The sequence below is a fragment of the Melanostigma gelatinosum genome (genome assembly GCF_949748355.1).
Source record: "Melanostigma gelatinosum genome assembly, chromosome: 1".
Classification (NCBI taxonomy): domain Eukaryota; kingdom Metazoa; phylum Chordata; class Actinopteri; order Perciformes; family Zoarcidae; genus Melanostigma; species Melanostigma gelatinosum.
This window is the reverse complement of record NC_136634.1, coordinates 2,696,046-2,717,991: the sequence shown is the minus strand read 5'-3', so window position 1 is coordinate 2,717,991 and position 21,946 is coordinate 2,696,046. Positions and strand designations below refer to the sequence as shown.

Genomic DNA, 21,946 nt, shown 5'->3' with positions numbered 1-21,946 from the left:
CCGCGGCCGCTGCCGCCGCCATCATCTCGGAGGGCTCGGCGCAGAGCGAGGTGTTCGCCAGCACAGCAGGTACCAGGTCCATGACGTCGTCCGTGTGTTTGTGTGTCTCAGGGTCACATGGAGACCAGATCCAACAGGGAACCGCATTCACCAACGAAAGACAACGGCTCAGTATTATACTTATGAGAAGATATCTCACAATTAAGACAAGAGATAAATATCATAAGGAATGTGATAGTTATGTCAGGAAATCTCATCACTGCGACGAAAAATCTTTCATGAATTAAGACAAAACATATTGAAAGAAAAGTCATGAGCAGCCGTCATGCTCTTCTTTAGTTTAGTATTTATCTTGTTTTCAAATTCGAGGAACAGGAAATGCATCATTGTGCAAAGGATTGTGGGTGTTTTGGGAGTGTGCAGGACACTGTATTTATTTCTGCCCCTATTCTACAACAACTGAATTTCAATCCATAAAGTTTTTGTCGTATGAAACGGTGATGTCATGGGGTCCTGAAGTACACCTGTGCATCACAGCGCCGTGGTGATAAGTTAGCAGAGAGGAGCACAATTTAGCTGTAAATTTCAAATTTACAAATTCACGAAATCTAAATCTTTTATTTCAAATACTGAACCAGAACAGAAGCTAAATAGTGCACAGGGAGGGAAATGTTTTATTAGTCTCCAAATAGATTCATATTTCTTATTATTTGTCGATCACAAACTCCAACTCTTATATCATGTTCTCAAATGTGAGGAATATCTTTTCTTTTTGCATTCAATTGAATATTTGTCGGTTTTTGGACTATTGGTCAGACAACACTACATATCAGAACATGTCACCTGTAGTTCCTTGATGTGAGGCAATAAAGTGTTGTAGTGAAGAAAACCTCTGACAACACAAAACGTATTATGATAATCATAATTAGTGTTATTACAGTGTTCTAGTGTCCTTCATCCCTCTCTTCTTCTTCTTCTCTCTCAGTGCTGACGGCGTTGCCGGCGCTGGCCGTGACCCCTCAGCCGGTTCAGGCCAAGATGGCGGTGATGGTGACGGCGTCTCCGTCGGCCGCGCTGGTGAGCGGGCTGGAGGTGGAGCCTGTCGGGGGGGCGGGGCCGGCGGTCTGCGAGGCGCAGAGGAACACCTGGCTGGACCTGGAGGACATGGCCAACACGCTGATGAGCAACGTCCAGCAGCTGAAGGCTCTCATCGAACAGGCCAAAAACACTGCCGGGGTCAAAAGTCAGGGAGGCAGGAAGGAGGTGAGGACACACACACACTGACATACATCGAGCCTTCCTCATTTCTCACTTTTGTGCCTCCTTGTCTCCTCGATCCAGCTTCATAGTTTACAGTATGAAGCTGTATGAAAAAACAATGGACACACGTCATATTATATTGACGTCTCTTTGAAATGAGAACTCCTGGAGTCTCCTCCTCGCCTCCTCCGCTCGCGTCACCCCTGGACGGGACTAGGATGTAAGTAGAGGAGTCAAGGAAAGGAATCCAGGAGCCACAAAAACTGGGAAATGATAAAGACCTCAGTTTTAGAGCAGTAGCATTAACCGGAAATGTTTACGCATTATGATTATAAATATAAATGATGAGTGTGTGTGTGTGTGTGTGTGTGTGTGTGTGTGTGTGTGTGTGTGTGTGTGTGTGTGTGTGTGTGTGTGTGTGTGTGTGTGTGTGTGTGTGTGTGTGTGTGTGTGTGTGTGTGTGTGTGTGTGTGTTCAGTGTGGTCTCACTCAGTCGTTTCAGAACCAGATCACGTTTCAGCAGCCGGACGACTCGGAGGCCAAGAGGAGCTCTGACATCACAGAGATCATCATCAACGTATGACACACACACACACACACACACACACACAGATGTCCTACAAATAGCTAACTCTACTGTAATCTTGATTGCAGACTTGAAACTAGAGATTGAGACATAAACTCATGTTTACAATGTTTACTGAGGTAATGAATCAAGAGAGAAGTAGAGTCATTTTCTCATAGACTTCTATACAACCAGAGGAGTCGCTCGTGAGATGGTGGAGGACTGAGCTCAGCTCGTTCCCTGTTCGTACCTCCTGTGTCTTCTTCACGTGTTCCTGATGTGTTCGCCTGCAGCAGATGTGTGTGAACTGCGGCCGGGTGGCGATGAGCGAGTGTACGGGCTGTCACAAGGTCAACTACTGCTCCGCCTTCTGCCAGAGGAAGGTAAGACTCACCGGAGGGACCGATCATCTTTTCATTCAACCGCATGTTCAAGAATGTCCTGACCAAAACGTGTAACGCGGATAATATAATATACAGAAATAACCACACGTGTGATTCTAAAACAATGTGACAGACGTTGATTTATGCACTCATATGGAAGAAGATACACAAGCAGACATTACATTAGCTCTATTTATTAGCTATTAGCAGCAGTTAGCTGTTTGGAGACTTTACATGGTCATATTTTGTACGTGTGTGTGTGTGTGTGTTATGGTAACTGTAATACTGTAGTATTAGATGAGGGTAAATATGATGATTCAGAAAATAGCACAGATTTTTATCTGTAGGTTTAAAGATTAAACATGCAAAAATGTATAAATAGCTTCATCTCAATCGTAAAAAAGAAACATGAATTTAAACAATCTGCAGAGAATCACAGCTTTTTATTTTTCCCCTACTGCAGGACTGGAAGGAGCATCAGCACACCTGCTGTCAATCATCAGGGGGCGTGTCTGTCCAGGAGGAGGAGCCACTCATGGACATGGACAAAGTGAAATGAAGGTTGTTTCGTCGGACAGGAAGTCCTTATATGGTGCGAAGCGGAGCGGAGTCTGTTTTAAAGGCTTACAATCTCCTCACTGGAGCTTTTATTGTGAAGGTTTTCCACCAGATCAGACAGGAAACGGCGGTCTGTGAACTCCTGAGAGATGACCTCATGTATAAACTTAAATTAATGTTTGTGGAGGGAAGTGGGATCACGAGTTTCACGACCAGTATGCTATTTCATAAAGCAAGACAAGATGGTTTCGGGCTTTAACTAAATATTACTTTTTTTATTATCAGTTAATCCTCAACAGTTTATGAGTTAATTATTTTATTAATAATTACATTTAATTTATTGTATTTAATTTTATTATGTTTTTTGCTACCTGTCCAGGTTAATAAAGTTCAGTAGTATTCTAGTAAAAATACTCCGTAGCTTTTCTGTTTTTTACATATATACATATATATATATATACAGTATATATATATAGATATACATATCTATATATGGCTGGAAAGTGTGGCTGTCCATACTTTTGATCTTGTGTATCCGGTTTGTCAAAGTCATTTTAATTTTTTTATTATGACACATTTCCCCTCCGGTGAACTTGAACAAATAAATGAATTAAATTTAATAAATAAAGTGTTTTCTACAATATCTTTAAGAGCCTCTCCATTGATTTATTATCATTACAATTACGATTTCTGTTTCACATTTGTACGTATATGATCTGCTTTTATATTGACTTAAGCTGCAGAAGACGGAGTTTAGTTTTTAACACCTCTGACAGGATGACATTTGATTCTCTGCGTCTCAGGTGTCTGCTGCTGCTCACGGACAGATTTCTACATAAGTTTTACACCAACAGTCCCTGTAGATACTGATGGAGGACTGAATCCGAGGCTGTGTGGACATTATGTTTGAGTTTAAATACTCTTTTTAGTATGAAAATCTCGTTTTCTTCCTCGGACGGCCGAAGTCTCATTTTCTGATAAACTTTGTAATCGTAAAAGTAACATCATAATAATGAGTAATAATTCCCCCAACTCTTTAACTGGAACCACGTTGAGGATCTAAATTTTAAGTATAATTTTGAGGTACTTACTGCATTTTGATTCTTATACTTTTGTACTTTTTACTTGAAGGCCGGCTTGTTAATCATTTACTACATTCTGACACATTTACAACATTCAATGAATCAAATGCTCTGACATAATTCAAAAGGTATTCCCTTTTACACTCATTTTATGAACAAAGGTTACCGTTTACCATATTTTAGTTTTTTCGACACCTGTTAATTCATATTTTTATACTTGTATTCTACTTCAATCTATTTAAAACTGATTGGAATTTCCAATTTAGTGTGCCTTCATTCTTTCCTGTAACATCTATCAACTGTCCACACAAAGATATTGTAGATTTCATATCTGTAGCATCAGCGTGGTCTGCAGTCCCTCCACAGTGTCTCTCGTCTCCGCTTTGTCAAACGCACCAACCAGAGGGACGACCTGAACATTTCGTCCCTGAACAGGTGAGCGTGTAGCGTAGAAAACTCTTCACATCTGGACTTGTTCCTGTTTGCTTGTTTTCCTTTACAAACCAAGTCTCCTGGAAACAATACGGAACTAAATTGTCATCTCAATTAAATTATGATGAAAATAGCTCGATGCTCAGAGCCCAAACAAAATACCAGTGGTGGAGGAAGTATTCACCTCCTTTACTTCAGTAGAAGTTCTAATACCACACTGTGAAAATACTGAACTACAAGTAGAAGTTCTGCATTCTAAACCTAACTAAACTAAAAGCATCAGCTAAATGTACATGAAGTAAAAGTACTTATAGTGCAGTAAAATGTACAGGAGTAAAAAGTACAACATTCAACTCTGAGATGTAGTGAAGTAAAAAGTATGAAGTTGCATGAAGTGGAAATACACAAGTACAATACCTCAAATTTGTAGTTAAATACAGTACTTGATTAAATCTAAATAAAGACAAATCCAGTTAAAACTTTACTTGTTTTTATTGTTTTGAGGATCAGCAGAGAGGACTTTATGAAATACAAATAACACGATACACAACTTTCCTTCTCTGGTCACAGAAGCTGAATGTTTCATGATCACATTTTGTTGATTCATTTTTAGCCAATATGAATCAAGAATTCATCTTTAATTTACCTCTGAAAACATACCAGACAGAGATCCCTTGATTATTCTTTTAATTTGAAAATGATTAAAACTAAAACCCTTAAAACACCTTTTTTTTGATAAGTGGTACATGACTTTATCCAATAATTTGTTCCAGTGTTCATAAGTTATTATATTTACAATAATCAAACAATAAAACATGTTAATTTGGCACCCAGATATTTAAGGAATGTTTAAATGCTTCTTATTCCTGAGTGCATTGTTTCTGATGATTCAACAGTGTTGAAGGCAGGTTATGCAGTTATTAGAATGAATGAGACGACATCAGATAATATCAATCAGTGGCTTCATGTCTGTGTGTTGGAGTAGAAAAACATTTACAGACAAATAGAAAGAACCCATTGATCAGAATGTGAAGAATCAACAATGTTCACACCGTAAATCACCAATAATATAGATGTGTTACATGAAATGAAAGAGTCTCTGTAGAACATCAAGTGTTAGTTCTACTCAGTGTGATTGACAGGAGAGATGATCAGAGGAGCAGAGTTTTTACCACCAGCATTAAGACATGGACTAAAGACTGGGTAGAGTTTCTCAGTGAAGCAGCAGCCAGTAAAGGAGTAGATAAGAGCTGCAGCATCAACGTCATAGAAGGAGACCAGACCCTCCTCATAGTCCACAAACACCCCCACCTTCTGAGGCCGAGACTTCAGAGAGAGACGGACTGAAGGGTCAGCAAGAGCTTCGTACTGATTCTTATTACTCAACCACATCGTCCAGTAACCTTTCTGAGGAGTCGGTGTGATGCTTCCCTTCCTGTTGATCGACTCTCTGGCCACTCCTAAATACCACTGAGTCTTCCCTTCAACCTGAACCTCGTAGTAAAATCTTCCTGAAGAGAAACTCTGCTTTGCTAAGACACTAATAAAACAATCAAATCTCTCTGGATTGTCTGGGAGATTCTTCCTTACATCACCATGTTTAACTTGTTTTCCATCATCAGACAGGATGAGATAAGGATGTGCTGTATCAGGATCAAGTGTCACATCCACTGCAGACTGCTGGACCCTCTTCAGCTCGACCTCAAACAGCTTCTTCATCTGTTGACTGAGCGTCTCCACCAGCTGATTCACAGCTCTCACCACAGTCCCCTCATGTGAAGGTGGACTGACTCTGACTCCTGTCCAGTTCTTGGTGGGTGGAGCAGTGTTCAGGGTCCTGAAGCTCTGGAGGAGGTGGAGGTGGTCTTCAGAGCGTGAGAGCTGCTCCACCTCAGTGCTTCTCTTCTTCAGCTCAGAGATTTCCTGTTCCAGCTCTTTGATGAAGCCTTCAGCCTGTTTCTCTGTCTTTCTCTGCTTCTCTTTGATGGTGTCGATGAGCTCGTTCATTCTTCTCTCGACAGACTCCATCAGAGCGGTGAAGACCTGAACACCATCTGCTATCTCTCTGTCTGCATGCTCCTCACTGAGCTCCACTGAGTGTTTGATCTCCTGAATCTTCAGTCGTCTCTTCTGGATCATCTGCTGAATTTCAGTCTCAGTCTTCCCCAGCTCGGCTTTCTTTCCTTCATATTCTTCTTTCAGAGGAGCAACATCATGGTTATTGTGGTCTAAAGCAGTGCAGAGCATGCAGACACACATCTGGTCGGTCTTACAGAACAGCTCCAGCAGTTTATCGTGCTCCGTACACATCCTGCCTTCCAGGTTCTCCACAGGGTTGATCAGCTGATGTCTTTTCAGACCTGACCTTGTCAGATGAGGCTCCAGGTGAGTCTCACAGTAGGAGTCCAGACACACCAGGCAGGACTTCAGGGCCTTCAGTTTGGTTCCAGTGCAGACGTCACAGGGAACTTCTCCTGGTTTGGCAGCTTGTTGCTCTGAGCTGCTGCTGCTGGCTTTCTGTTGAGCTGACTGTCTGAACTGAGCAGCCATCTCAGAGATGAAAGTGTTGACCTGCAGCTCAGGTCTGGTGTTAAAAACCTCTTCACAGTTGGGACACTGAGTCTGGACATTAACATTCCAGTGTTGAGTGATGCAGGCTTTACAGAAGTTGTGTCCACATGGTGTGCTGACTGGATCAGTGAACACATCCAGACAGATGGAGCACAGAAACTGATCTTCAGTCAGCAGACAGCTGGCAGCAGACATATCTACACTCTGAGGACAAGTGTGGAAAAAAACTGTTAAAACATATCTTTTGATTACTTGATAAATAAATCAAACTATGATTAGTATATGAGAAGAGTCATCCTGAGCCCTCTAAACGGCCGTGTTTGGAAGGCTGAAAATAAACCAGTTACCTACGTTTAGAGATGCCCTCCGAAACCTGGTTCCAACCAGAATCATGTAGACGTGGACAGGTTGTCATTGTTTGTGTTTAAGAGGCACGAAGCTAAAACAACATGCACTTTGTTGTACATTGTTTAGTCTTTCTTCAGTTACACAGATATCGTGATGTATCGTAGATGATTGTCCTGTAATGTATCGAGTGTCACAGAATCTCTGTAGTGATACCATCGTTATCATGGGCAACGTATCGTGATAGTATCGTGAGTTACTCTGTGATTCCCACTCTTTACTTTACATCACTGTCACGGTTTGAGACTATTTTCCAAAGATCAGACTGAGTTTGTTTGTGTGGTGGATTTGTTAACACTAAACTAGTGAAGGTGGATCACTCTGCCTTTTGTTCTCTGTGGTTTAACATCACTTTTTAAGGCTGCCTCTGGCTGATCCCTGCATGCTGTCAGTCACTTACATGACTGTATGTTGTATTTGGGAATTAGCTGGTTGTTTGTTTATCAATAAATATATATATATGAATAATAATAATAAAAAAACAATGATAAACTCATCTGATGTCTTAAGCATTGCAGTGATAATATCCTAGACCGTCTGGTTCTTGTTAAAATCATAATTTAAATCAGTGAAATCACAAAATAATTCAATTTAAACCCCAAACACACAATGTGATCCCTTAATTATTGTCACATCACATATTAAATAAGATAATAATACATCTACCCTGCTATTTATATTAAAGTGAAATTATTTTGAAAGTAGACAGAACATTTTAAATGTTGAACAAACACATTTATAACAATTTACTTTAAAGCGTCTGAGGGAGCAGAGCAAAAGAAAAATAACTTTCTATGTACAAAGATCTTTAGAGTCAAAGAGTCAGTTTGGACAAAGAGGAGGAAGAGAGAGGATGATGATGATGATGATAGAGAAAACAGAGAATCAGACACATTAAATGTGCAGAATAAAAGATGGAAGCTAACTGCTCCGGACTGCAGGATCTTACATTTACTATTATTTCTACAACCCCCACGGCCTCCGATGGAGCTCAGTTAAACATTTGCTCTGAGTTGAACTTCCTGTCTGAGTAGAGCTGAGGTTTTGAGTTCAAACAGGAAACAGGTCTGTGAATTAGCTTAAGCTAATGCTAGCTGTGACTGTATTCTGTCTAACCTTTAACTAGCCAGAGTTCAGTCACTGTGGTTTAGTTTCTACCTCTGATGGTTTTATCTAAAATGACACATTTCTACGGCTTAATATTCTTTATAAGATAAAACAAGATGTCAAACAGTCAGATTTTGGTTTGAACTAAACTTGGACTCAATGTTTAGTGAGTGTATTTAGTCTGTAGAACAGTTTACTCACCAGAGTTTGTCAGAGACTCTGTTGTGTTGTTGAGAAGAAGCTGCTGGATTCACTTGAATGTTTCTTTAGAGAGAAACAGAGAAACTTGTCTCGACTGCAGCTCTGCTGTCGCTCAGACTAACTTTACTTTCACTTCAGGAAATGTGACTTTGAAGTTCCTTTCAGTGTTGCTCCTCCTCTCAGTGAGGGAGGGGTGGACGAAGTATTCCGATCCGTTACACTTCAACCTTCAGTTTATCACAAACATTCAACATCAACACATAAAGGAACACTTCATCCTTCAGTTTATCACAAACATTCATCAACACATAAAGGAACACTTCATCCTTCAGTTTATCACAAACATTCAACATCAACACATAAAGGAACACTTCATCCTTCAGTTTATCACAAACATTCATCAACACATAAAGGAACACTTCATCCTTCAGTTCATCACAAACAATCAACATCAACACATAAAGGAACACTTCATCCTTCAGTTTATCACAAACATTCATCATCAACACATACAGGAACACTTCATCCTTCAGTTTATCACAAACATTCAACATCAACACATAAAGGAACACTTCATCCGTCAGTTTATCACAAACATTCAACATCAACACATAAAGGAACACTTCATCCTTCAGTTTATCACAAACATTTAACATCAACACATAAAGGAACACTTCATCCTCCAGTTTATCACAAACATTCAACATCAACACATAAAGGAACACTTCATCCTCCAGTTTATCACAAACATTCAACATCAACACATAAAGAAACACTTCATCCTTCAGTTTATCACAAACATTTAACATCAACACATCCGGAGATACGTGGTTTTACCTGGACAGGAAGGGGATGAAAAACTGTCATCTGAAGAGAAACTAAAGGAGTCAGACAAATGTAGTAAAAAGTACAATACTTACCTCTTAGATGTAGTGGAGCATAAAGGTGAGTCCATACAAACTCTTCTTCTTCCTTTGCAGGTGTATTCCTGATCCAAACATCTGAAGTTTCTGAAACTGACCGGATCTTTTAAACCACAAACACCACCGACCACAAGCACACAGATCTTCACAGAATAACAAGCTTTTTCTTTGTGTGTGAAAACTTTTATTCTGAAAAGATGAAATTCAACATATAAAATCAATCCCTGACAGCTGCATGATCTGATCCTCTGAAACAGTTTGTTCCTCAGATTGCAGCTTCTTCACAGGAAACACGGAGCTCAAACAAACTTTGCTGTTGTCACACGTAGAAAAAATTAAAACCTCACAGAGGATGGAAAAATTGGCAACGTACACGGATAACAGACACTGAATCCACAGTCTGTAGCGTCTCTTGCGGCTGAAGAATCGTCCATGAAGCAGCAGCAGCAACGTCCTTAGTGGGCGTTCTTGGAGCAGCAGCGGTGCAGGAAATTTTTGAAGAACTTCCTGAACTCGGTGTTGAAGACGGTGTAGATGACGGGGTTGAGAGCGCTGTTGACGTAGCCGAGCCACGTCACCACGCTCATCAGGGCCGGTGGGACGTGGCAGTCCTGACAGCGAGCTCGCATCGTGTGGAGGACAAAGAACGGAGTCCAGCAGAACAAGAAGGCACCTGCAGGAGGAGGAGGAGGAGGAGGAGAAGAAGAAGAAGAAGAAGAAGAAGAAGAAGAAGAAGAAGAAGAGTTTGTCTTGTAAGAAAGAAACACCAAGAATTTCACTTTTCACCTACTGACCAACTTAATTACATACCAAACTACTAACTTATCTATTAAACCTCCTATCTGACCCTGGATGGATTACCGAGCCCTCCTGGCCTTCAACTACATAATGTCACCCAAAGAGATTACCGAGCACAAACCATGAAGAGACTCAAAATAACCACAAAGGCTCATAAAATGACTTCAAAAAGACAACAAAAAACAAAACAACTACAAAAAGATGAAAAAGAGCTGCATAGACACTCACGACTATGAAAAGACCAAAACAACTACGAATAGATACAAAACAACCTCAAAGAGAAACAAAACTACTACACAATACTTAAACAACTAGCAATAGATACAAAACAACCCCAAAGAGAAGCAAAACTACTACAAAATACTTAAACAACTAGGAATAGATACAAAACAACCTCAAAGAGAAACAAAACTACAACAAAATACTTAAACAACTAGGAATAGATACAAAACACCTCAAAGAGAAACAAAACTACAACAAAATACTGAAACAACTAGGAATAGATACAAAACACCTCAAAGAGAAACAAAACTACAACAAAATACTGAAACAACTAGGAATAGATACAAAACACCTCAAAGAGAAACAAAACTACAACAAAATACTGAAACAACTAGGAATAGATACAAAACACCTCAAAGAGAAACAAAACTACAACAAAATACTGAAACAACTAGGAATAGATACAAAACACCTCAAAGAGAAACAAAACTACAACAAAATACTGAAACAACTAGGAATAGATACAAAACAGCCACAAAAATACTAAAACTACAAATTAACAAAAATGAACTACAAAGAACCACAAAACAACTGCAAAGAGACACAAAACAGCTATAAAAACACTAAAGCAACTAGGAATACACACACAACCACAAAGCGACAAAACAGCCAGAGTGAGGGAAAACAACTACAAAGAGATACTAAATAACCACTGAGAGACTCCACAACCACAACATACTTTAAAAAATAGGAATAATCACGAAACAACCACAAAAAGACGAAAATAACTACAAATTAACAAAAAACAACCACAGTGAGATACGAAACATTCACAAAGAGGTACAAAACAACTACAAAGAGAATGAAACAACTATGAATGAACACAAAACAACCACAAAGGGACTCATAACTGCAAGGAGGCACAAAACAACCACAGAAAGAGGCTGAACAACTTTTAAATGTATGTGTGGGGTGGTTGGATCTTTTTCATGTCTGTGCCCAGAATGTCTCATAATCATGTATCTAACCTAACTACCAATCTACCAACTTGCATTCAGACCTAATAACCGGATGCCACATAATTGTCAGATTAGCTAATGAGGCACAGCTTCAACTTCTAACTGACCCGCCAGCCTAACTTCCCAACCGGTTCACCAACTTGCTATCTAAGCACCAATTTACCTGCCTACCTTCAAATCTCCCTGTTTCTCTACCTGTCACTCCACCAACCAAAATTACAGAACAACAGACAAGTTTACTTGTTAATTAACTTTTTTTCCTGAATGAAGATCCCTGAGAGGATCATAACACCAAAGAACTGCATTACTGAATCTGATTCTGTTCACTCAGAAACCAGATCAGTTTGATTCATGCTAAATATTTTATTGCTCAGACAATTTGCAAATGAGATACCGTATTCATATTGATAAGTCCCTCTCTCAGGTCGCGTTACTTAACTGTCAGATGAGCTAACGAAGCAGAGATTCGTGAGAACTACTTGCACACTGAAAATCGTGTCTGGCCAAGCTTTGCGTAATAATTGGATTTCAGATTAGGGAGCTGCAGGATTAGCTGCAGTGTGCTAAAGGGACGCACTTCCACGTATTAGAACCAACACTGAACGCTATTAATAGGACAACCTTTTCTAACTGATGTGTTAGTGCCTCTGACTCGACATCAGAGGTGGAGATGAGGCGTTCAGGTACGCTCAGCCTCTGACCCGACATCAGAGGTGGAGATGAGGCGTTCAGGTACGCTCAGCCTCTGACCAGATATCTGAGATGGAGATGAGGCGTTCAGGTACGCTCAGCCTCTGACCCGACATCAGAGGTGGAGGTGAGGCGGCCAAGAAATACAGTGGGATTCATAGACTGTATATAAGAAATGGACGAAGTCATTGTGACGTCTCCCGTTGGTTCGGCGATTTTTTGCAACCTATGAACGGAGGTGACGATATTTGGACTGCGGAGGAGTGACACAAAGAGACCTCGAATACGTGTAAGGTAGCAGCAGCGACCTGTCAATCACAGTAGCCCCGCCCTAAAGCATCCCCTGCTTTATGGTCGGTGTGACTCTAAATGGACCATAATGTACTAAATGAACATCATGCTGTATTGAAGAAGACTTGAAACTAGAGATTGAGACATAAACTCATGTTTACAATGTTTACTGAGGGAATAAATCAAGAGAGAAGTAGAGTCATTTTCTATAGACTTCTATACAACCAGAGGAGTCGCCCCCTGGTGGACACTAGAGAGAATGCAAGTTTAAAGACACATCTGCATCGACTTCACTCAGCAGTAATACGATTGCTAAACAGGAAGTGAACTCACCCACAACAACAGGAAGCACCTTCATGGCCTTCCTCTCCCGGTTGTTGATCTTGGCCGTCTTCCTCCGGCGAGGGTCCGGGTTGAACTTGATCTCCGCAAAACTGACGGTCGGCACAAGGCCGTCTCTGTACCCTGATGAGTGGAAGGGCTTGTCCGGGGACGGGAAGGCGGTCGGCTCGTCTGGATTATCCGTCATTTCCCGCTCTATGATGGGCGGCAGCGAGGCCAGCGGCGGCAGCGAGGGCAGCGGCGGCAGCGAGGCGGCGGCCTCCTGCAGCTTGCGGCAGGCCTGGATGCTGCTCTTCAGCTTGGCTTTCCGCGCCTCCTCCCAGCGCCGCAGGCCGCGGAACATGCCGCAGTACAGCAGCAGCATGATGGGACACGGGATGAAGAAGGAGCACACGGACGAGTACAGGACGTAGTCGTCGTTCTCCAGTTTACACTCGGTGGTGTCGCGGCCCGGCACGTTGTTGATGCCGAACATGATGGGCGAGGCCACCGCCAGGGCCACGATCCAGGTGGCCGACAGCAGCACCGTCTGCCGCAGGTCCACGTGCTTCCTGTTGTAGTTGAGAGGGATTAAGACCGCGATGAACCTGCAACAATAAGGGAGAGTTTACGATCGACTGCACCTGAAACGACAAACTGACAGCCTGGACTAACTGTGGAAAAAATGTATTCAGGATATTCATTTAAAATGTTTGTCAGGTTAGTGTTTGTGGCATTTTCTTTTATTCTCTTTTGTTCTTTGGAAACAACTAAATATTAAAGAGTCTGACACCCTGCCCCCTAGAGGCTGCATGGTTCATTACAGCCACCAACAATACCAACACAAAACATCCTGATGATTTAGATAATCTTTAGGCTCTTCTCATTTCTCTGCAGACCTTCAGGATCCGCTGAATTATTCTGAATCTTAAACCTCTAACTGCTGGTGGCAGCTACAAAAAGCTTCGGATCATCACCATCAGTCCACGTTAGCTTCACTGCCTCCATCAGTCTCTGACCTAATCGTATTTATCTGGAGTCGCGACATCAGATTTGAGGAGCAGCTCCGATGTTTTCATCCGTCACCATCGGCCGACAGTTCGGATAATCTCATTGCGTCAAGCTAACGAGCGCAGAGCGAAGCCGGCTGTTCATCACCGTGAACGCAGCCTCCGATTTTTCTTCTTTTAGTTATTTTTACAGGAAACAGAGATAAAATGTCATCGTCGTATTTCCACACGTGAGTCAACTGTCTGACCCCGACGACCTTTTGGACGGAGAGCTGACGCTCTCAGTGTGGTGTCCCGTAGGTCTGTGGTTTAGGAGCAATCGGCTGGTCGGCCCGGACCAGAAGGCCGACGAAAAGCTCCGGTGAGGAGTTACGGCTGATCTTTGACTCTTCGGTCTCCTCTGATGTTTCTGCAGGGTTTTTGTTTGTGCTGCAAAGCTGCAGATTTACATCTTCACTTCGGAAAATTCACCGTGATGTAAAACAGCTCTGGTGAAACATTCACTCAGATCTTTCACATTTTATGTTTCCGGGACTAATTCATTAAACCCCAACGACGACTGCATCTGTTTTTACTCACATTGGCAGAATGTCGGCCTTTCTTTCTGCCTCTGAAATATCATACAGACATTTTAATTCTCCAGGCGATGAATCTTAATAATGTTGGTGATCACGTGACTTTCCCTCTAGCGCCACCAAGAGGTGCTTTTGAGTGAAACATCTCGATGCATTATTATGAAATTTACTGCACGCTTTCATGTCCCTCTCAGGTGGAATTGTAATAACTATGAAAACAAAGATTTGGACTTTTACTGGCAGGTTTGATTGGCTCTTAACTTTTGAGTCAGACGAATGCTGACGGACTTTGCCTCTTTTGAATCTTAAGTTGCAAACACGAATAATTACCAAGAGAAGTTTTATAAAGTCTGGTCGCCTTTAAAATTATATCAATAATAATATTTATTTATTGATTCATATATTTTTTCTCTGAAATGACCCATTTAGCATGATGAATATTTTTAGTTTTTGGTATATTTTGATACTTTTGTACTTTAATTAAAGTAAGATTTTGAATGCAGGACTTCTAATTGTAAGAGTATTTTTACACTGTGGTAGTATTACTGTAGTACTTCTCCCACCACTGACTACAGAGCACAAACCACTTGAAAACTTACAGCAGGTCGAGCGTCAGATGGACGACTGCTGATATCGGCATTTAAATCCTGTTTTCACAGACTGACCGGCTGAATGGTTGCATGTACCTGTGCAGGTGAGCACTGACCTGTCGATGCTGATGGCGCAGAGGTTGAAGATGGAGGCGGTGCACAGCATCACGTCCATGGTCATCAGGCCGTCACACACGGTGGTGCTGAGGGTCCACACGCCGCCCTGGAACTGAAAGAAACGCGCTCAGTACGTTCACTCGAACGCAAGATTAACATACAAACTACGCACACAACAAACATAAAGTCAAATAAAATACAGACACGTTGAAAATCTGGAAAATAAATAAATAAATAAATACACTAATGCAAATGAAAAAAGTGATTAACGCATAATGAATAATAAATACCACAATAATAAAATAATGCACACATATATTAAATGAATGAATAAATTATACACAAACAGACAAAAATGTGAAGAAATTATCTATAAATGTGCAAATATACAAAACATGAATAAATACTACGAATTTAATAAAAGTACAAATTAACAACTAGATAACATGAATAAATCTAATAAAATAATCCATTTAAAAAGTAAATCCTTTAAAAATCTGAATGATAAAACAAATAAATGCATGAATGCAAATTAAAATGATGTGAATAAAATACTTCAATGAGCATTTGAACACAAAATAAATAATGCAGTGGAGTATTTTGACATCGTAGTACTTTTACCTCAGTAAAGGGCTTCATAATACTTCTATGTAATAAATCTATAACAATTTAATTACTTTACTTTTTGAGGTCAAATGTTTGTCGGACAATAAAAACAAAAACAGTTTGAATTACAAACCAAACAAAAGATAAACTGTGAGGAGGAAACAAACTGATGAATGGATTCAAACATAGCTGTCCTCAGTCTCATCTGCTTAACTTGGTCATGGAGGCATCAACATGTAATAGAGATGTTAAATTAACAGTGAAAACTCATCATAGCTTAATTTAACATCAGTATTCATAATTACACTTCATGTTTACTTCTCCTGATCTTTACCTCCTATAACAAGGTCCATAGGGGCATCTCAACAAATGAACATGTTATATTATATTATATAAGTGTTATTTACTGATTGTTTTCATGTTGGAATACATGTTAAATATTTAACTGCCAAGTAATAATGCGTGTTTGATACTTACATTTTTTTTTGCATTAAATCATACTGGGATGTTTGCTGAAATTGATAGGATGGCCCTAGAACATGTTCCACCAGCCGCCACTGGAAATGAATTGATGTCTTCTTGATTTGGTCACCTTCATTTAAATGAAGGTGTTTGGTGTGATTTCAGGGGTAAATTAAGGGTTATTTGGGTCATTTAAAGGTTTTTGGAGTATAACAAAGTACCCTGAACTCACGTGTAGGCTAATATTTCTACAGACAGCGTGGTGCGGTTGATCTCACCTCGGAGTAGACGAAGAGCGGCAGCACGAGCACCGCGAGCATCAGATCCGCCACCGCGAGACTGACGATGAAGTAGTTGGTGGTGGTCTTCAGCGCCTTCTCGGTGAACACGCTCAGACACACCAGCAGGTTCCCGCAGATGATCACCACGATCAGCAGCACGCCGAACAACAGAGCCGGCACGTTGTGTTCCCCCGCGGCCCCTTTTGGATTGGCCGCCATCTCCGCCGCGGCTCCTCCGCTCCGTCCCCGGTCCGAGCCACAGCAGCGCGGCCACCGAGCTCTCATGAAGGCCGGGCCGGACACCGGTTCCCGCACTTTGGTCTCATCATGTTGTAACAGAGTCAAGACTCTAACGTGGAGCTCCAGAGCGCTCCGGTGCACACTTTACGCAAACAAACTCCGCGTAAAACCGGATGGAGACAGGTTGAGTTTGGTTTTATCCACAAAATAAAAAACGCATTTACACCGCTAACTCATACTTGTTAAACAAGTGCTCATAAAGTTCTGTTTGTCCTCTTGAAAAAAACATTTTGTGTCGTGAAGATGACAAAACAGATTTGATCAAAAGCGCAATAAAAATCCTCACATCATGAGAAAGTGGAGGAGGAAGTCCATGTCTCCTCTGTTAAAAGCTCTGTTGAAGAGTGACGACCAAGCGGGGCGTCTCTGCGGTCAAACCGCGGTGAGTGTGTCGGTCTGTGGGTGTTTACCTGCAGCCTGCTAAAGGCCACTGGGGCCAAATTACCGATTAAAGCCGCTTATCAGCTGCGCTTTACGGTGTCCTTCAGTCCTTGAGCTCCAGCAGGACAGTCTGTCTCTCTGACTGTCTGCCAGTCTGTCTCTCTGTCCGTGTGTGTGTGAGAGTGTGTGCGAGTGTGTGCGCGTGTGTGAGGTGACGAGCGACCGCTGCAAAAAATATCCACAACTTCATTTAACAGTTAATTAAAGAGGGCAGAGAGGTGCAGTGACAAGAAGCGAATATATATAATACACAATATAATATAATACAATATATAGGCTACACATACATCTTTAAACGGCATTATTTCACTTTAGAGGTGTAATTAAAGGCATTTAATGGGACTTTTTTAAAATTCCTGGTAGATTAGGATTATGACACATGATTATACACAGATCATGAGTGCTGCACAATAGACATTTGTCTCTGTGCTTTAGTTTCATGTCTGGCGGTTTGTGTGCTCATAATCTGTTCATTCATTTGGAAAACACGACAACTAAACCCCTTAATTTCCAGCCTTCAATGAACTAATCAAGTAAATTACTCCTTAAAATGGACCAAAACCATGAAAGCAAACCCTGAATATTCACTTTTATTCAAAATGTAGGTCATGTAAGAGAGTTGTTTTATTTACGCCTTTTGAATATCCTTAAACCATGGAGATAAACCATTAACCATCTTCATTAAGATGAAAATTCAGATATGTTTTTAATGTTTCTTGGTTTATTAAAAAGAAATTCTTCTGCCAATTCAAAACTGCTTAAAGTCTTGGTGCAACTTCCTCAGTGTTTTTCTAAAATCAGAACAGTGATTTGAAGGAAACTAACTTTGACATGCTTTCGATTTGTATTCTTCTTATGATTAAAAAAGGTGACGGAACAGTGATTACAGTTTAATTCACAGTGTTGCTCAGTCAGCCAGTATTTTCACACTGCTTTCACATGTCATTTTCATACTGCCGCTGCCCTCCAGTTTGCTTCAGGATCCAACAGATGCTTAAACATCCTCTTCCTCCTCTTCCTCACCCTCCTGCCTGTGGCTGAGAGCAGAAGGAGCAGAGTAAAGAAAAGAGGAGGGAGCTTCATTGCCGTTTAGTCTCATAATCTTTTCAGCAACGTAAACAGCTGCAACTTGAGCGTCACTGTTGACTTTTAGCTCTTGTAACACTTTTCTTCCCAGAACCTACATTTAAAAAGAAACGACAGCAGGACTTCCTGTGTTTGCTCTGTTTTGTCGGAGTGACTTCAGAGGTTGTGGGAAGGAGTTGATCTGATGCTGTTGTTGATTTTCTATCAGGTGTTCTCTGAATCACGGTCCCTGCTGAGACCGACACAAACCGCTCGGTGGTCAAATCGCTTTGATAGTTCTTCAGTTTGCTCCACTGTAGCAGTATGAACCCTTGTTGTTCTATTTTGACATTTTGTATTTAACTATGAACAGCCTCCATGGAGACTGTTGAGGGCCTGGACTCTGACCCTGGTCTGAAGGTGTTGTTTTAATGTGAGGCCCTGTTATGATGATGGATCAGCTGGGCAGTGATTTCATCCAAACCTCAGAAACATTACACAACTCCTAAAACCTAATGAGGGTGCCACCACGTTACCACTAGGATTTTTAAGGACCACTAGAACCTTGTTAGATGACTAAGAGCCATTGGAACCATTGGAACCATTGGAACCATTGGCTTTAATTTGTGGCAGCAGAAACGAGGCGGCGGCTCCCGATGACATCGACTCAGCCTCCGTCTGATTTACATCCTCCGATGACTGAAACTGATCACATGAACCTGCTGGAGTCTCTGGATACACTCTGTTGTTCTGATTATATTCATGATCTATAACATGATCATACTGGCTCTTTAAGGCTCAATGAGCTGAAAACATTTGCTGACTTGAAATTTATTCTGCGGTTTAGGCAACTTGGTTTAAAGACACAGTGGAGCGCTTGTGAGGTCACGTGACAGTGCACTCCCCCCTCATGATGTCATCAGTCAATGACGCCGTCGCTGAGCAGGAAGTGAGGTCGCAGCACGGACAGGATGGGGCTCCGCGGGGCCCCAGCCAGACAGTACGCCTCGTCCACGCTCAGGCCGCGGGACCGCAGCGTCCGCAGGGCGACGCCGCAGCTCTCCCTGCCGCCGCTCGCCGTCACCAGGACGATGCTGAGGGGGCTGTCCAGCAGGCCGAACCTCCGCCGCATCTCGCCGAGCCGAGCCGAGAAACTCTGCGGAGCAAGAACGTTGAACTACGCTTTGGAAAAATCTTAATTCAAACCGGAAAGACGACATATTAGCGGGGTGTCGCTGCGAGTATACCTGGGCGGCCTGTTGGCTCGCCGGCACCGGGCCGGAGTCGGGCCGGACGACGGCGTCCCCGCACAACATCACTCTGAGCTGCTCTGACGGAGCTACCTGCCGGTCCAGCACCGCCGAGAGAACACCTGGACCAATGACAAGGAGGATGGTTCACCTTCTAACATCACATGTACCTGGATACCGGTCAACACATTAACAATTATCAAAACACACTGATTTCTGGGTAAACTGAGCTTAAAGGAGGAAACTATACAAGTTGAAAGCGACCAACGTTGCTAATAAATGTTTTTTAAGATCAATATTTATTCATCCTAACAAGTATAGTGGAGCATTAGGGCCACTGTGGGGCAACAAAGGGAGGTTCTGAGTATACAAATAGTCTATTTGGGGATAAAGTGTTCCTTTAGTTTGAATATTTATAATGTTGTAATATGTCTTTGGTCCAGACTAAAATATCTAAACAACTGGATATCAATCACACATCAGCTGTGATTAATGCGAGAGAAGAAGAAACCTCCCGACCTTTCTGTGACGCCTGCAGCGCCTCGTTTCTGTCCGTCGACAGGAAGAGCTGCACATCATTTTTCAGTAAACTCTCGATGAAATCCTCCTGACTGGAAAAGCAGAACCGGCCGACTTCAAGACCTGCAACAGAGCGACGATGACGTCATGACAGGAAGTCTTCAACAGGACGACAAAAACTTCAACTCTGATCAGCTGTTGACTGTAATCTGTCAGTTGAGGGTTAAAAGTTAGATTACCGTAATGTCTGGTGATGGAGATGATGGTTAGAATTAGATTACCGTAATGTCTGGTGATGGTTAAAGTTAGATTACCATAATGTCTGGTGATGGAGATGATGGTTAGAATTAGATTACCGTAATGTCTGGTGATGGAGTTGATGGGTAAAGTTAGTTAATCTCTGGTGATGGAGATGATGGTTAAAGTTAGATGACCGTAATGTCTGGTGATGGTTAAAGTTAGATTACCGTAATGTCTGGTGATGGAGATGATGGTTAGAATTAGATTACCGTAATGTCTGGTGATGGAGATGATGGTTAGAATTAGATTACCGTAATGTCTGGTGATGGAGTTGATGGGTAAAGTTAGTTAATCTCTGGTGATGGAGATGATGGTTAAAGTTAGATTACCGTAATGTCTGGTGATGGAGATGATGGTTAAAGTTAGATGACCGTCATGTCTGGTGATGGTTAAAGTTAGATTACCGTAATGTCTGGTGATGGTTAAAGTTAGATTACCGTAATGTCTGGTGCTGCTGATGATGCAGGAGCTCTGCTGCTGTTGCTGGCTGTCGGTGGTGATCAGGATGACATCAAACAGCAGCGACTCAGCAGGATTTTCCTCCAGCAGACGTTGGTTCACTCTCTGCAGCGCCTGAATTATGAACCAAATCAAGAATGTTCCTTTAGAGCTTCCATCTGGTGTTATTCTATATTGTTCTTTCTGGACAAATATGGAGCGCTATGGCACAGAGGAAGAAGGTATATGAATGAATAATAAACTATTCTTACATACAGGAATCTAAGATGGGTAACAATTTATCTCTACACACAAAAACAGCAGTAAAACGTTTTAAATGTATGTTTAATTCTGACCTGCAGCAACGGGAAAGCCACGCCCATTCCGTATACACCATCACCAACATCAGCTCCAGATTCAAACACTGCACGAGTCGTGACCGCAACAACGACTGCACGATCAGCATCTTTCTGTAGCGGTAGACACAAATCCTGCATCTTCAACCAACAAACAATACTCCGCACACACAGGACGTGTATGAAATCACCAGAAGTTCATCACAGGACCAACATTAAAACACTACTTGAAGAAGAAAAATAACAAACATTTTCTACCACTCTGACGGACGTTTTAAAGCTCAAAGAGTTCAAACTGGTGATTTACTTTATGAGCTTTATGTCCGTGATGTTCTGTAGAAAACGAGGACGCTGTCCATAAAATACGTGATTATTTAAATGCAATCTGGTGATAAACTCTGAGAAATGGCACAAAATACAGCGTGGCATGTCTAATATTTACCAGAGCTGGATTACGGTTGTTCTGCAAATTGTGTGATCTGTCTTTGCAGAAGAGACAGTTCTTAAAATAAAACCCGCCTCAGGTGAGTCTTACCTGCTTCACGTCGGTGTTCTGGATCGTGGAGAGCATGTCCGCCTCTTAGCTGAAACAACGCAGGTTATAAGCAGTTATATGCAGTCTTGACAGCTGAATCTACCAGTGTATTCACATGTCTCAACACAGTAACTACCACTGAACTGGCTGGGAAACTAAATGTGTTAAAAGTTCCCCCCAGAAACAGAGAAGTGCCCGTTTAAGGTTCCGCTCATAAAGGTTCCGCCTCTAAAGGTTCCGCCTGACTGCACTTCGGACGTTCGCTTTAAGAGC

At 41.7% G+C, this 21,946-nt stretch overlaps 4 protein-coding genes across 4 annotated transcripts in view; 1 reads left to right on the top strand and 3 right to left on the bottom strand.

Annotated features, from left to right (window-relative positions):
* The window catches only part of deaf1 (DEAF1 transcription factor), a gene marked incomplete at its 5' end in the record, with an annotated part of 7,470 nt that extends 4,171 nt beyond the window's left edge, over window positions 1–3,299 (top strand). Inside the window, 5 exons of the mRNA XM_079271108.1 lie at window positions 1–69; window positions 986–1,263; window positions 1,739–1,837; window positions 2,119–2,208; window positions 2,672–3,299. The exon at window positions 1–69 is cut by the window's left edge and continues 81 nt beyond it. Of these exons, the coding sequence (XP_079127234.1) occupies window positions 1–69; window positions 986–1,263; window positions 1,739–1,837; window positions 2,119–2,208; window positions 2,672–2,767 (632 nt within the window). The 3' untranslated portion in view covers window positions 2,768–3,299. The remainder of the gene's footprint in view (window positions 70–985; window positions 1,264–1,738; window positions 1,838–2,118; window positions 2,209–2,671) is intronic.
* Window positions 3,300–5,391: 2,092 nt separating this feature from the next.
* Window positions 5,392–8,680, bottom strand: LOC306779278 (E3 ubiquitin-protein ligase TRIM21-like). Its single transcript, XM_079271130.1, has 2 exons — window positions 8,565–8,680; window positions 5,392–7,055 (listed from the first exon to the last, which is right to left on the bottom strand). The coding sequence occupies exon 2, from the start codon at window positions 7,044–7,046 to the stop codon at window positions 5,403–5,405; it is 1,644 nt and encodes a 547-aa protein (XP_079127256.1). The 5' UTR covers window positions 7,047–7,055; window positions 8,565–8,680; the 3' UTR covers window positions 5,392–5,402.
* Window positions 8,681–9,942: 1,262 nt separating this feature from the next.
* LOC306782854 (D(4) dopamine receptor-like) lies at window positions 9,943–16,754 on the bottom strand (the record flags this gene model as incomplete). The annotated part of the gene is made up of 4 exons (XM_079276332.1): window positions 9,943–10,160; window positions 12,841–13,436; window positions 15,120–15,232; window positions 16,467–16,754. The coding sequence occupies 4 exons, from the start codon at window positions 16,752–16,754 to the stop codon at window positions 9,943–9,945; spliced, it is 1,215 nt and encodes a 404-aa protein (XP_079132458.1).
* A 1,415-nt stretch (window positions 16,755–18,169) lies between these two features.
* Window positions 18,170–21,818, bottom strand: LOC306778968 (cytosolic 5'-nucleotidase 1A). Its single transcript, XM_079270707.1, has 6 exons — window positions 21,674–21,818; window positions 21,139–21,252; window positions 20,782–20,917; window positions 20,045–20,167; window positions 19,523–19,647; window positions 18,170–19,431 (listed from the first exon to the last, which is right to left on the bottom strand). Exons 1-6 carry the CDS (start codon window positions 21,707–21,709, stop codon window positions 19,195–19,197), a joined length of 771 nt encoding a protein of 256 aa, XP_079126833.1. The 5' UTR covers window positions 21,710–21,818; the 3' UTR covers window positions 18,170–19,194.
* Window positions 21,819–21,946: the final 128 nt, after the last annotated feature.

Bases quoted from the DNA above. Each gene is read 5' to 3' on its own strand.
- LOC306779278 (XM_079271130.1), bottom strand. From the start codon at position 7,046: ATGTCTGCTGCCAGCTGTCTGCTGACTGAAGATCAGTTTCTGTGCTCC.
- LOC306778968 (XM_079270707.1), bottom strand. From the start codon at position 21,709: ATGCTCTCCACGATCCAGAACACCGACGTGAAGCAG. The intron at 19,648-20,044 runs GTCGGGAGGTTT...TCATTGGTCCAG, and splicing joins GCTGCAGGCGTCACAGAAAG to GTGTTCTCTCGGCGGTGCTG. The intron at 19,432-19,522 runs GTATACTCGCAG...CTTGCTCCGCAG, and splicing joins CGAGCCAACAGGCCGCCCAG to AGTTTCTCGGCTCGGCTCGG.